Source organism: Stylophora pistillata, chromosome 4 (assembly GCF_964205215.1).
Source record: "Stylophora pistillata chromosome 4, jaStyPist1.2, whole genome shotgun sequence".
NCBI lineage: Eukaryota > Metazoa > Cnidaria > Anthozoa > Scleractinia > Pocilloporidae > Stylophora > Stylophora pistillata.
Window position 1 is genome coordinate 9050980 of NC_142522.1, and position 15696 is coordinate 9066675.

Genomic DNA, 15696 nt, shown 5'->3' on the forward strand with positions numbered 1-15696 from the left:
AATCTCTCTGATTCGAATGGAACGAAATATTCTTTTTTCTTGGAAATGTTTCAAAGGAAACCCTCAATCAGTATTCATCAAATGAAAAAATAGAAGGTTTCCGTCAAATTCTTCTAAATATGTCTTCGGATCGTGGAATGAACATTTTTGCTTAATTTCTTGTTTCCTTGGTAACTTTCTGATCTTCTTAAACACAATTTTAAATCGCAGTAGCGTGTTTCACTTTCGACTTTCGATTTGACGAAGGTACACGCCGAAACATTCTTACGTCAAATCAGGTTGCACCGCGCAAAAAAGAGGACGTTTTGTGAAATCTTTGTTCTTGCTACAGATTTTGCCCTCGAAATACGTAGCCGAAAGGCAACCCCGTTTGAATTTGTGCGATGATCGAAGCGATAAGATGGGTCGCAGTGATTTGTTTAGGAAGCAATACACAAGATGCGGTTTGTTTAGCCTTGTTGCAGCAATTTATCGCTTCGTTCTTCTCCGCCTTAATTGTCGAGAGCAACAAGAGTTTTAGAAATGAGTACAGCGTACTACTGTAAGTTAAACGACTCATTCCGATGAATTTTTCCACTTATGATCATTTCTTTAGTGTCCGCTGTTTCTTTGCGTGCTCAACAGTTTTCTCCTCCACATACAGTCCTTTCCTTCGTCTAACGCTGTTCATGTACTTCCGAGCTTGGTTTTCTGAATCAGCTTTCTCGCCGAAATGTGTGTATTCCTCCTCCGTTGTAGGAACCCAAAAAGGGTCGATATCGACAACCTACAGAAAACAACAACAACAGCGAACATAAACATTACTATATTGTGGACTGCATCTGACTCATCGCCAACCCCTTTACATTCTTTGATGCCCTTCTGCCCCCCCTTCGCTTCCTTCTCCCCCCCTGACGGTACGCTTTAGTAATTCCGTGCCAGTTTAAGTAAACATTACTACCTCGATGCAACAAAGTAATATAAGGATTTTAACTGAGACGGCGAGAAGCGCTTTTCCTCAAGCTGTTAGTTCATACTACACTCAGACCTCTTCAAAAGGCCATATAAGCCATGAAGACTCGTGGCCGTTGTAGAAAGGTGTTCGTAACAGGCTCTTGAGCTTATCCCGATTTCGCGGGAAGAAAGGGTGAAGCATGAAGCGATCGTGAGGCTTGCTACCCCCTAACCTCCCCCCCACTTTCCCCCCACCTCTGAATGGGATGATAGTCCATCGCAAAGTTAACAATACTCATTAATAGGGACCTTAAGCATCGATGACTTTGGGTGTCACGGACGTTCGATCGTTTGCAGGAGGGGGAACCTGGGAACGACGTTGTCGCCAACAGAGTTCGTGACATGACTGCGTTAAGCAAAACAATTACGCTAATTTACAGACGTTGTCGGTCGACCGTGAAATGTAAACATATCCTTGGCGTGCTCTCGATCTTGACGATGTCCAGTTTAAAGGAAGCGCGAGAAATGCTTTCTCTAGCATGGGGTCATCATTTTATTTCCGAAGAAGAATTTTTGTTATTGTATGACGCTAGTTTCTCCAAAAATCCATCATTTCCTCACGCCGACTACGATCGTTTTGATCTCGATTCTATGGACGAAGTAGAGTGTTTTCAGGAGTTTCGAGTGAGAAAAATGGACATTGTTAGACTTGCTGATGCCCTTGGATTACCTGCGAGTCTGTGCTGCCACCAACGAACTAAGGCCAACCGCATAGAGGGACTGTTGCTAAAAAGATTTGCATACCCATGTCGTTTGGGTGACACGATCCACAGATTTGGACGAAATTAATTGCTAATAACAGGACAGACAAATAAAAAACTAATATCAATTTGCTTTTTATGTACTTACAAGTTTTTAAAAATAACATGATAACTGTGGGGACTCTAGTTGTCTAATCACTTAATCTTCTGTACCAAAATAAAAATAAGGGCTTGTGTTATAAATGCTCATTACACTGTATGGCAAAGTTCATAGTTTTTAACCAAAATTTTGTTTCAAAGTAATGTGCCCAGTTTTATATTATAGCAAGTCATGTAAATTTTAAAGTTCTATTCATGGCATTAATTTCTCATCAGTAATATACCTTTTGAGGATAAGTAATTACAATGTATATGCTGGTATGAATAAATTGTGTCATCAACAAATTATATAAAATGTAATACAGAAAGCATGAAGACATCACAAGCAATAAAAAATATGTTAAGCATAAAAAATATGTAAGCAGTCAATTTCATCACACTAACAGACTCCAACTGAGGTAGACGCTGATTCTTTTGATCAATGAAGTTAATATGTACCGGTCTGTTGCTTTGGTTGGGGCCGATAAAATCATAGTTTAAAAAAAATGTTTTAAAAGAGTAGCTCAAAAGATATCCAACAATATTACAAAAAATAAAGGCATGAAATATATGTTTCATGTTATAATATTGTAAATCTTCAAATAAGTGGTGCCCAGGGTACTTATTCAAATTTTGAGGTAAAACAGTAGGGCGCTTATTCGAGAGGGATCCTTTTCAGTTCACTTTAAACATGTTCACACGCTGAATTGAAAGCAAGTATTAATGTTCAAATCTGGGCCAGGGAAGGGGGCAGGGTGCTTATTTCAAATTTTCGTGGATAGGAGAGTGCTCATATTTGAGGATTTACACTTCTCTTTTCAATTTTTCTTTTCTAATATTGCCATAAGCATCTTATACTGCTGTTGTTGCTGTTGAGCCATGTAGGTTTGCATTTGTAGCAACTGCTGCTGTTGTTGTTACTGGAACTGTTGTTGTTGTTGTTGTTGCTGCTGCTGCTGTTGTAACAGCAGTTGTATCAGGCTGTTATGCTGCTAGTCAAGCAATTGCTGCCTCTCAGTCTCTTTCTCCAACTGCACAGATCTTATTTCTATATCTCTCTCTTTTAGCCTGTTCTCTTCAGTTGCCTGCTCCCTCAAATAGGCCACCATTTCAGTTCCATTGGATTGCCTCTTTTTGGCCTTGTTTTGATTTTCACCATCCCCATCTGAAAGTGACCATTTCTTCATTTCACTCAATGACTCCATGGCTTTGAGCCTGATATCCATAGCTTGCTCTTGTTCTTTCTGTTATTTCTCTCTTGTGTTTTCATCCTCCTCGTCTCTTGACTGATCACAGGCCTCAGCTCTCTCTATGATTTCTTTGAGTAGTCTGTCCAGCTTGGTTGGCTCAGGACTGATGCCACTGGCTTTTAACTATTGTGAAGTCTTTTTTTTTTTAATTTTTCCACCAGGACCATATAATGATCTCTTACAGACCTCTTGTTAACTTTAAACTCTGCTCTTTTGTTGAGAATGTTGGCAATTTTCTCCCATGCCTGTGCTCTGCCCACAGTCTTCTCTTTAGCCCTGTATGGCTCAGCCTGCAAGACTTCATGGCACAGGAGAATGTCTTTCTGTTCACTCCATTCCATTTTACCACTGTTTTAAACAATGCATGAAATTTCAGCCTTTAAAAGATAACTTATACAAGTATCCAGTTAGCTTACATGAACATCATGCCCAGTTGATCTGATATGATTAAAAAATGCAGTGTTAAACTTCTCTGTAGCATATGTAAATATACGTCCCCCCAATTATACGTTACTTCCAGTTTTCGAGCGTACACCCCATTTTTGGTAAAAATTTATATTTTTCATTCCCAAGCTGAAAATCCTTCGTTTCCCAGCGATTTTAGGCTAATTTAAATGTTCTATACAGAGGATAGTAGTACGTCAGTAAAGTAATTAATATGAATTCTACCAGTCAGCCAACAAATGGCATGGCCGGTATATAACCACTACAGTTGCAAACTGTCTTGAATTCTCCCAACCAACCTCGTGTTTAGATGAGGCTATATAAACACGGAAAAAGTGCTCTATTACTTAAGCTTAAATAATATGCTTTACGTGTAAGAGTAAGTTTAATAGCTGCAACACACATTTTATTTTCAAACCAGTTTGGGCGGTATCACGGCTACCTATATTCTTTAATTTCCGTCAATCTCAGATAGTCCTTTAAGATAGATTACAAGAGAAAAAAGTGTGTACATTCGTATAGCTAGATGTCGCACTTTGAGCCGGGCCGGACAAAAAAGATAAACAAAATAGGAACTGCCGACCGCTTGTTGCACAAAACTAACGGACGACTTTTGATATTTATCTGTTGTAGCGAAGTTAATTTTAACCTAAGCTTAGGAATTTTTTTCTCAAAGTACGCATTACGCTAAGCTACTTGCAAGACTTCAGAGATTTTCGTCCAAAAAAAAATTAAGCTCCATGACAACTAACCTCGGGGATCTGCTTCGACCAGCGTAATTTCCTCCTTCACCGGGAACTTGCAAGCTTGACATGACTACAAGTACAACAGCCGAGAAAATTTAATGTGGTTATCGGAGTGAATGACATCAAATCATCTTCGAAGTACGGCAATTTTAATCTCAAATCCACCTGTATTTCTGCGTTTTCTCCAGGACGTCAAACTAAGTGATCCTACGTTATCGGCGTGACCTTCCATCAGGGACGGATGGTGTATCCATAGCAACGGCTAACGACAGCTGAAAAATCACTTCCGGCGAACGTCCGTGACACCCCAAAGTCATCGATGCTTAAGGTCCCTAATAATTCGGCCAGTACTCTTTAATAATCCTAAATGGAGAGAGGCATTTTGAGGCTAAAGGACAAAAGGACGATGAACTAGCCGGGCTGACCTCTCGAGTGGGTGGCCTTTCATGGATGTTCAGTTGTATCCAATAAACCCTTAAAAAATACATCAACGTTCTATGATAACAACAGGAACAGAGCACTAATACCATAAGTGTTAATGCAAGTAAAGAAACCGATTCAGGAGTTTAAAAAATGTTACCTCGCAATGGCTAAACACAAGCTGTGGATTCGCAAGTCCGCTTGTTCCCTTTCTTATTTCTTCAGCAAATCCAAAACTTTCCGCAACCGGAAGTACGGCCGTGACGTCAAACACGTCTGAACCTTCCTTTATTTCCTCCCTCGGTACCCGTCCCTCCCGTTTGGCTAAAACCGCGTACATTCGACCCAGGGCCTCCGCTGTCGCTTGAATGTCACTTGTGTACATAGCTGCCATGAGGCGCACCGGCTGAAGCAAAAAAGCGCGCCTGCAGCCTTCCTTGACAGCCGACATCAGCTGTCCAGAAAATGGTCCGAACCTATGAAGTCTTTGCGATGGAGCAATTTTCGAACTTCTATCCTCAGAATCTGTTGAAAATTTCTTTGGATCATCGTTCTTTTCACAGCTCATTTCGTTAATTTTGTCTTCATGTTTGCATGCTTCGGTTTCGTTAGTATTCCCGTCAACATTACAATCTTCATTCTTCGATACATGTTCGTGCCCTAGATTCTTTCCTCTGCTCATTCCTGTGGTAGCAACTGTGTTTGAACCTGGATCCAGTGAAATCCAATCTTCTACGACAAAGCAGACTCCCATCAAGGGTTCCTCGCAGAGCGGACCAGCTAATGTTGCAAGCTGAAAACCACTAACGATACTATTATCATATTCGCGGTAACTGCTTTCTGGTGACGAACAAGTGTTTCCTGTAGCGACCGGAAAATATGTAAGAGGTTATTGCAGTCGCAGTTTTGACTTTGTAAGAGTGTTTTGTTTTGTCCATGTTTTGTTGCTTTTCCTTGCCGTTACACTGGGACTTTAAAACTTACTTTTCGCTTGTGAAAATCAACAGCAACAAAATTGTAAAACAACAAATATCTGAACGCTTAAAGGCGTTGCATACATTTTTCTCAACCATAGAGACCATCTACAAATTATCTCTCTTTAACAAGCAAATTACAAGCATACAGCTTCTTGCGGGCGAAAAACGACGAATCACGATTACTTATGTTGATAATCAAAATTAAAGGCTTATAAATTGCTTTGTTTAGATTACAAAGGAAATCAACGCCAACAAGAAAATAATATTTCAAACACCTTCTAAGATAGAGAGGGAGAAAATAGATTATAAAAGGAACAATCATTCAAAAAATCGAACATACCTAACAGACCAGAACTTTGCCACATAGAAGGCCGTTTATAGCCTGGTATTCTATTCAGTAAAACATTGCTGCCAATCCTACGAGGACCAAATACCCAGATATCATCTGCAGCTCCATCCCAAATGGTCCCTGCCTCTTTAAAAGCAGTGCAGAGCTCTCGATAGAGGCATTTCAACGATTCTCTCGTGGGAAGTTTAACTTGATCTACCAGCTGCCTCCGCTCTGCTAAGCTCGTGGCTGATGACACCGTCCCTAAGATTTTTATCACATCACTTTTCTTTTCAAGTAACTGCGTAACATCGTCTGGCAATAGTAAAGCCCTCACTTGGACATTACAGATTTTGTTTGCCGTCTTGATTTCAATGATTCCTCTGTCTTTATGCAAGACATTTTTATCGCTTTCCTCTCCTTCGGTATCGATTTGTTTCGGCTGGGTCGAGTTTGTTTCGCTGATAATAGTTTCGTTCACCCTGTCAACAGTAGGAGGAACTACGACGATCTCTCGGAACGGAACAATACAACGCTGAAGATGGACTTCTCCTGCGCCCACGATCACGTGCTCACCTAAAGGAAACAAATAAATAACAGTCGGTTGAATAAGGTCCATCATGCATCTTGACTTGTCTGCTCCCTGTGGCTTGGTCGTGTTTTACAGAGTTTACCTGCCGTAAAGGCGTTCAAGCACAAAGAAACGACACTTAAATACAGCAACAGATGATATAAAAACCACTAATGGGCCACACAAAGCTGGTCGTAATAATATGGGGGGTCTGGTCCGGCTTTTAATGGTTGTGACACATAATTGGCCCCTGAGTGGGAGATACGTGAGCCCAATGTTTAGCAAGCTTGGCTCCGATCGATGTAAGATGTAATGGGACTCTATGCTCCTGACATTAAGAAAACTTACCAGTTTTCTGGACTAAAGTCTCAACACAAGGATCCGCTTGGTTAAGAAGTCTCATTACCCTGGCTAGCGCGGGCATGTCGACCGGGTGGACCGGTTCCACTGCCACACGGACAATGGGACGAGCCTCGATTGGAAGAGCAGTGAAGGGTGGACAGGCAGCAGTGCTAGAGACTGTGGCAGACTTGAGCACGTGACTCTCAAGGCCGCCAATCCCCAACACATTCCCGGCCGGGACAGAGTCCAGGGCTTCGAGTTCTCGTCCCATAAGCAAATAAAGGTCTTGCACAGTGAATGCAGCCACATGTTGATTTGTACCTCGATCTACAGATTTCGCCACTGCAAGTCCCCCACTGCAAGGATAACTTTCTTTAATTCTTTTGTTCTGCCCCTTTTTGACTACGGCGATATTATATGGGGAGACCGGGGCAACACTACAATTATGACGGAGCTACAGATCCTTCACAATAAGGCTGCGCGAATCATTTTAGATCTTCCCCCTACTGCTTCCGCGAGCGATGCACTTTCAAAGCTCCATTGGAAACCTCTAGAAAGGCGGAGAGCCGAGCATCGTGCTATTTTTATGTTTAAGGTAGTTAATAACCTTTTTATGCACACTTTTCACTGCTGTTTTAACAGTAACTATCATAACTATAATACACGATCAAAGCGAAATATCCGCAAATCATTCGCACACAGAAGATGGGGGCACTGGATAACAATAAATTTTGCAGCGGACGTTTGGAATGCCTTACCCCTTTCCCTAAGAGATGTGCCCACCTTAAGCCAATTTAAGCGTGGTATCAAGAAAGCACTATTTTAATTAGTTTCGTTTTTGCCATGTTCATTTTCAAATAATGTAGTTTTATCTTCATATTTTTCGATTTGTATTCTTTTTCTTTTTAAGTAATTATATTATATTTAGTTACTTTTAGAGGACCCCTCTGTAAACCACTTTTTTGTGATGTTGGCATCCTCAATAAAGATTAGCTATTATTATTATTATTAAGTCCCTCGTTTGTCTCTTCTTTGTTAGCGCTTAAAAGGCGACAGGTAAAAAAGAGAGAAACAAAAACATTACAAATCTAACAGAAAGGAAGTAACAGATGACTTTATACAAAGACAACAGAACAACTACTTAGATTCTAACGCGGAGAATAAACCGCAATTGACTGACATTGCATCCAAACGGAGAAACAAGACATGCCAAAGATCCCCAGATAAGCTCAGCAGCCCTGCGAGTCAGTGGCCTGCACTCTTGAAATACTTTATAAACAACTGTTTACAAGAATGAACTTATTTTGAACTAGGAGCATGATCTTAAGTTTTCTAGCCTGTAAAAACTGAAAGCTAGAGTGAATTGCTTTTGGCCAAAGAATCACTCGGCAATATTTAAAAAGTTATGTACAAGGAAAAATGAGATAAACTTGTGTGTTTAAAAATTTCATTCGAGAGAAAAAAGGAAAGTGTCAAAGGAAAAAATTACGGGTTCTTTTGAACTAACACATATTTATTAAAATTCAGTCCAAAGAGTTATTTGTTGTCGAACTTGTTAAAGGTTACTTTGAATATTTTTGTACACCTTTTGAAGAGCCGGGCAGGTGTTGCATGAGTAAATTTTCGACATAAATCAAGTAGTTGAGCGATTGGTCACTTGAAAGGACATAAGCAACAACCTCGTCAGCAATTGAGTCACTAAGTTACACCTAACAAATTGTACAGATCCAAGCCAATAGACAAGAGGGTAGTTTCTCATTGATGAATTGTTTCAAGTTAGTTAGTTCCCTTCCAAAACCTACTCTAACACTGAAAATACCAGGGAGGCCGGGCTTCTTACTGTATACCCAAGCCTCCCCAGTCAAAAATGAAAACCACTGCTTGATAGTAGGCGAGGCTCTGGCAGAGTAGGAAAAAAACTAAGAAACGCTCAGTTGAAAAGATGGCTCTCTTACGAAACAACTTTTTTAAAATTCGATAGCAATATGAACAACTTCGTGTTTTTCAGAGTCACCAGGATGTCTCTTAAGGTGAATTATGTAAAGACAGATATTTCGCAGAGTAGCTTGCCTTGTTTCTAACACGTATGACCTGGTATACTATGGAAAACGGTTCATTATCTACCTAATAACTGCGTATTTAATTCATTTATGAGAAAACTTTTCAAATGGGAACAAAGCTTTTAGACATCTGGGTCAGGTCATAGACATCTGAATCCCCAAGAAAAAGGAGACAAAGTATAATTTAAGAGACAAATCAAGCCATTGCTTCAAAGTTGATAAGACCGCTTTGGAGATTCCTAATAATGGGTGAATCATCTAATTTTAGGTACAGGGCAGTGTTGTGAAACTAGAGTTTTTTACATGTTTAATTATTTTTCACTTGTTACTACTTTGTAACTTTTCACTTTGTCACATAGATACGTAATTTTTATCGTAAGAAGTGATAAAGACTACTTTAATGACAACAACTCGAACCTACAAAACTGCCTCGATTTTAGGCCCTAGGAATAGAGAGACTGAGGTACGCGGAGGCTTGATACATGCTGTCTGCTGTATATCCTCACAGTTTGGAGATAATTAATCTTTAAATTTAACTCCTATGAATGATCAAGACAGAATTTCTTCTTACAATAATTGTACAAAATCAGACAGACAAGTGATGAGAATTAAGTAAAATATCAATTAGGGGAATTATTGGCTGATCTTAAAACAAAATTCTCCAAACTGACATCATGACAATTATATGGTGGACAGTTAGGAGAATTACTGATGAGATCTTGGGAGTGGAAGGGTTAAGGGTATAGCGCATGCGCAAACCTAGTGGAAACGATAAGTCCTTTGTATTCAAATATAAAGACAAAGGTAATAAGCAATGAACAATGCTTTCAACTTTTTCAAAACTGGAAAAGTATTCTTGGGAAAGCAGGACTGTACGCGACTGTGTAAGGGGACTGTGCGCAAATTCCACCTCTCCCAGCCAATATGAGAACTAATTTTCAATCCAGTACTTTGCATGTGGGTGCACTGATAACATAACGACACTTGTTTTCACATGTTGTACTTGTTCTGCGAGTCTTTGTAACATGATGGAAGCTGTTTTTATATTTTAAAACCATGTTAACACTGGGTGCTGGACAAAACTGGGGGGTAGGAGCCTCACTTCGATCGAAGATAGAGATGAATACATAATTTTGGTCTCCAAGATCGAATGAGGAGTTTGAGCGAACCCGAAAAATGTGAAAACGTAAATTTGATACTTAGCCGCGCTGAACAAGCAAGCAAACAAACAAATTAACTGGGGAATTGTCTCTAGCTCTCGCTTACGGCTCTGTGACTACCTAGTTTTAGTATAATATTCGAGCTGGGCAAAGAGTTTCCGGCAATCTCATTGGTCGAGTAGTTCCTTATATGAGTCTATATAAACCGCTCCGCGCGGTTTACATAAAATGTTAAACTAAAATGTTAATACATGTTACTAAAATGTTATGATTTTAGAAATTTCTCTGTTGTTCAGCTCTGAAATTATACTAAAACAATTATTCGCCTCAAGTTCGGTGAATATTTCGGTGAATATTCGGTGAATATCCCTCTGGATGCGGTAAAACTTGCTTCACCAAATCATTATTGCTACAACATTTGGATGAATTTTTTGCGTCACCCCCTGCCGTCCTTCACTACTGTTACGGTGCTTGGCAAGATGGATACCGTGAGATGCATCAACATGGTATAAAATTTCACGATAACTAACCCAATGAAGAACAGTTAAAGCAATGGTTCCCTAACGATGGTGGATTACTGGTCATGGATGATCTTATGACAGAAGGAGGAGACGATAAAGACGTGTTAGACCTTTTCACCAAACATTCTCATCATCGTAACATTACTGTTATCTATCTTTGTCAAGATATGTTTCCATCTGGCAAATATGCAAAAAGTATTTCAAGAAATGCTCATTACGTGGTTGCTTTCAAAAACCCACGCGATCAATCGGGTTTGAAAAATTTATTGTTACAAGCCTTTCCCATGGAATGGCAAGATATTATGCAAGTGTATTCTGAGGCAACTCAACGACCCTATGGGTATATCACCCTGGATTTACATCCTGCTAGTAAGGATGCTCACCGCGTATTCAGTCATCTTTTGACACACGAAGGATGCATGCGATTGTATCCTAGAAAAGTGAAACTTTAAAACAGCCCTACACATTGGTCAGAAATCATTTAGGAACAACCACCAGCAAGTACACATGGAGAAAACTTATAGTGCGTGTGTGTGACCATGGCTGATAATTCTCAGGATTTAGATGTCTTTGGCGAACCACTAGAAGAAGATGAAGAGCCTGAGAACACAGATGATGACGACAATGATGATGAAGGTGAAGATGAAGACATGGATGACGGTGACGATGATGATTACAATGTCAGTGTGAATCCGTGGTCAGAATTGAGACAGGAAGTGAAAGATGAGATGAGAACAACTTTGGCTGAACAAGAAGAAGAACAGGAAAAAGAGGGGACATCCGAAAATGACAATTCGCTCTTACCTTTAGCTAGGCGTAAGTTGAGAAGGTTATACTTGCATCGCCTAAAGTGGTATAACCGTATTAAACAGGATAAAATACATAGGCAAGTCATGCATACCGCTCGACGATTGATGAATGAAGACGATATGGATTGGGAGGAGGCACTAGAGGCTGCCGTGGACAGGAGAAAATTCCTATTGAATCGTCTGATCAACAAACCGTTATTAGATTAAAGTGATGATAATGAAAAAGAGGAGGAAATGAATACTGTGTAACCACTGTAGTATGCGTGTATATTTACGCGAAACAAAGACAAAATAAAATCATGTTGTAAACGATATTTGTCGAATTTTATTTATGACCATACTAAGTTAAGAAATGTACATCATCTGCTAGTTCGTTATTAGAAACTTCTATCACATCAAACTCTCTGGGTGTTACCTGCGACACCTCTGTGTTCGATTCTACTAGTGTGTTCAATGGACCTGTCTTTGCAGACATGTGGTCACAGTCATTTCTGGTAGTAAAGGAGGGTGCTGGGATTTTCTCTTTTAGCTTATAACAACGAGTTCTCTTTGCTCACTGATTTCTCTTATTTTCGAAGACTCTACATAAGAAGGAAATCATGCATTTTAGTATATTTTATATTTCTACGTTAATTGTCTTAAACGCTTAGACTTACTTGTTAACTTCCATAGATGATCTGGACGAATCACGCTCCTTCCATATTCTCCATTATCAAAACACTTTATACGCGAAAGAGTACAGCTCACGTTATGTCTCCAATCAATCTCTCTTCTCTCTTTCTCTCTCACGAATATCGGGAAGTTTGCTTCAATGAAGTCACAAATTTGATTTTGGAACATGACCCCTTTTACAGTACTAAACTTAAGAACGTCGACTCGATCTCTCACTAAATATGAAACCGGTTGGCTAGAAATTAGTATAGCCTTTGCAATGACAGCCACATATGTCTCTACTTTAGGCTTGTTTTCGTTAGTGATGCTTTTTTTAGTTTGCTTAAAACCACGTTTATACAGTCTATGCCCCATTTCCATTGGTCTATCATTAATTCACAGATGTCATAACTATTTACACTCTTTCTTAACATTTATTCACTCGTTCTAGTCATTTTATTCCTCAACTTTACTCAGTTCTTGGGCCTCATATACACTCGCGGTAAGACATTATCGCTAACAAATGTGACAGTTTAAAACAGTATATTACAGTGGTCGGCATTATGACCCTGCTCTGTACCACAGGATGACAGCTTATAGAAAACAACACAGCTGTGAGACAACCCTGCTGATGTTGATTGAAGACTGGAGGTCTGCAGTGGACAGAAAAGAGCTGGTAACAATATTATCTGCTGACATGAGTAAAGCATTTGACTCGTTAAGCTATTCACTCACTCTAAAAAAGCTGGATGCCTACGGTTTTAATAGCAGTTCACTTGAACTGATTAGATCATTTTTTGATAGCAGGCTAAACAGAGTAAAAATAAATGGCCACACGAGTGAATGGAGAATTATGGAACGTGGTTGTCCTCAGGGATCGTCATTTGGCCCTCTCCTCTGGAACATGTTCCAAAATGATATGGCATTTCATATCCCTGACTCAAACCTTACGCTCTATGCTGATGACCACCAATTATATGTGACAGGAAAAACCTATGAAGAAGTCGAATCTACTCTAGTGACTCAGGGTCAACAAGCACTGTTATGGTATAGGGACAACTTCCTCTTGGCAAATCCAGATAAGTTTCAGTCTCTTACGATTAACCCAAGAAACATAGATGCAGATAAGAAGGGCAGCGTTCTCACCATCGCCAATGACGTGATCAGGAAAACTGAAGAAATCAAGCTATTAGGAGTAAATATAGACAAGAACCTTAACTTTACACAACACATTAGCGAAATATGCACTAAAGCCAGCCAGAAAGTAGGAGTCCTCATGCGCTTGCGTAACCTAATACCATGCCAAGCTAAGCTCATACTGTATAAAACAGCTATAATGCCACATTTAACATACTGTCATTTAGTCTGGAACTTTTGTAAATCTTCAGATGGGCGCAAAATCGAACGCATCCAAGAGCGAGCCCTGCGTGCGGTCTTCAAAACAACAACAGAGACATATGAGGAACTTCTTAAGCGTGCTAAGTTACCTACGCTTCATAATAGACGCTTACAGGACATAGCAACACTAATGTATAAAGTAAGGAACGATCTAGTACCCAGCTACATATCTGAGATATTTACTCGAAAGGGTACTCGTTATAACCTTAGGAATAGTGACTTTGAAATACCACGATTTAACACTATATGCTATGGTAAACACACACTAAGGTATCAAGGACCATATATTTGGTCCAAATTAGAAAATGGTATGCGTGAACTACCAAGCCTTAGTATCTTTAAAACTAGAATCCGTAGAGTTGACCTGGTCAGCCTAGTGGAAGACAGTGGCAATTGCTGCAATCTTTGCAGCACGTGATTTTTTTTTTTTTTTTTTTTTTTTTTTTTTTTTATGGTACAAGTATTTTTATGTTATCTGAACACTGTTGATATTTCTAAATATTTTAAAATTTTAATGCATAGTTTATCGGCTGTATTGTTACTTATTATGATACTGTACATAGTTTTTTTTATTAATTTAGTAAAAGTAGGTGTCCCCAATTAGCTCTATGAGCTAAATACATTGACACGGTAATAAAGATTTTATTATTATTATTATTATTATTATTATGTACACTCTTTCCTTGCTGCTCCTGCGCGCGCGTCCGGAATGCGGTCGCGTAGCGACCGTCGCAATGTTTCCACGTTCTAGTCATGTTTCGTCACATGTAAAGCAAGTCCATATCATATGAGCTAAATAAGTCTTTGGGTTATGCTCCTTGTAATTCTTCCAATCGCTTTATCACATAGATGTCGAGGTTTTGTGTAAAACGTGCTTGTATATAGGTACTTGCTATGTTGCCTCTCTTTTACCGCTTTTATTTTGTGTTTAAACGGAGTATCCAGGAACGGTTTGATTGTATTTATCTTCTCTTCGACTTCTATGTAGGGATGAATTTCAGTGAGATACACCACTTGTCTGATTGGATGAAATCGAACGTTCTTCATAATCACGTTGGTCCCATGTATGATCATACCATTCCGACTCATAGCCACTCTTATACATCTATTGCTAGATTTCCATTGGTCTATCATTGATTGACACACGTCATGACTCGGTAACAATTTGGACAGACAGGTCATTGACTTTGATCCGAAAAAATGTAAGGATGCTACGACTTGATTAAAATTTAATGGTCAGATAATCATGAGACTACCTAGGTCACAACGCCTGCTGGCATTTCGTATTTTTCCCCGGTTTGTATGCTCTATGGTTCATTTTTCCCGAGAAATGGGAATGTTCATGAGCATGGTGCTGCGTTTTTGAATACCCTTTTCGTTCGATTTTTTATCTGATAATTTTTTTAAACGGGAGATTTAATCATTTCTCTTGGAATCATTGTCATTGAATTGCGTCGATGTATCGTTGTTATTTTCTTCACTTGCGGAATTTTGTATAGAATTTAAAACACTTTCGTCACTGCTAGTGATCACACTCACGCGTTACAGTTTATTTTTAATTAAGATTTGAACTAAAGTAAACATTTTTATTGAGAAAAAAGCTATCGCATGTTTATACCTCAAACGGACCATTGTTCATTTTCAGAGAATTTTGAATACTCATGAACTATTTTCATTTTATTGGAGTGGGATGAATTATTCACATCCCATCATAGGGTTTAGGCGGAAACAAACCTCTTTTATTCTCGATTTTTTTTTTACACGATACGAATGCTAATGACATCTTGAAATCACTTTTACCATTGGAAGTATGAGTCGCCATCTTGCGTTTTATTGTCTCCATTATTTCTCTCACTCTGATGTTTGACTGTTAGGGTTTTTATTTTGATTTTGATATGGGAATAAGTGGGTTAGGGAATTGGGCTTAGGGTGAGAGTTAGGGGTGCGCTCGTGTGAGTGACCGAAATAACCCAGGTTTGAATTCTGGTCACGACAATTTTTTTCCTTTTATTCTAAATTGAACGTTTTTTTAAATATTCATTTTATCCTTAAATCATTTTCCCCAAGGGAGGATTAAAGACCATCTTAGGTTTCATTATTTTTACTGTTTTACACCATCTTAGACTACCTTTATTTTTTCAAATTATGAAAAAACACGATCCTATAACCTACGCAATTTAACCCTAA

At 39.2% G+C, this 15696-nt stretch overlaps 2 protein-coding genes and 2 pseudogenes across 3 annotated transcripts; 2 read left to right on the forward strand and 2 right to left on the reverse strand.

Annotated features, from left to right (window-relative positions):
* Positions 1 to 583: 583 nt before the first annotated feature.
* Positions 584 to 7562, reverse strand: LOC148732320 (elongation factor-like GTPase 1). The gene is made up of 5 exons (XM_088757832.1): positions 7532 to 7562; positions 6917 to 7312; positions 6010 to 6573; positions 4853 to 5553; positions 584 to 766 (listed from the first exon to the last, which is right to left on the reverse strand). The coding sequence occupies exons 1-5, from the start codon at positions 7560 to 7562 to the stop codon at positions 584 to 586; spliced, it is 1875 nt and encodes a 624-aa protein (XP_088613958.1).
* LOC148732321 (uncharacterized) lies at positions 1950 to 4526 on the reverse strand (annotated as a pseudogene). Its single transcript, XR_016000719.1, has 3 exons — positions 4439 to 4526; positions 4279 to 4342; positions 1950 to 3430 (listed from the first exon to the last, which is right to left on the reverse strand). The product of XR_016000719.1 is annotated as an uncharacterized LOC148732321 (transcript).
* Positions 7563 to 10485: 2923 nt separating the features above from the next.
* LOC148732322 (uncharacterized) lies at positions 10486 to 11103 on the forward strand (annotated as a pseudogene).
* A 64-nt stretch (positions 11104 to 11167) lies between these two features.
* LOC148732323 (uncharacterized) lies at positions 11168 to 11740 on the forward strand. The gene has a single exon (XM_088755734.1). The coding sequence runs from the start codon at positions 11191 to 11193 to the stop codon at positions 11665 to 11667; it is 477 nt and encodes a 158-aa protein (XP_088611860.1). The 5' UTR covers positions 11168 to 11190; the 3' UTR covers positions 11668 to 11740.
* The last annotated feature ends 3956 nt before the right edge of the window (positions 11741 to 15696 follow it).

What these genes read in the sequence shown, in the direction of transcription:
- LOC148732323 (XM_088755734.1), top strand. Translation starts at nt 11,191, where the DNA reads ATGGCTGATAATTCTCAGGATTTAGATGTCTTTGGCGAACCACTAGAA.
- LOC148732320 (XM_088757832.1), bottom strand. Translation starts at nt 7,562, where the DNA reads ATGATAGTTACTGTTAAAACAGCAGTGAAAA. An exon ending in TGTTAAAACAGCAGTGAAAA is followed by an intron (nt 7,313 to 7,531) that starts GTGTGCATAAAA and finishes ATATCGCCGTAG; the next exon opens with TCAAAAAGGGGCAGAACAAA. An exon ending in GCAAAGTTCTGGTCTGTTAG is followed by an intron (nt 5,554 to 6,009) that starts GTATGTTCGATT and finishes CGGTCGCTACAG; the next exon opens with GAAACACTTGTTCGTCACCA.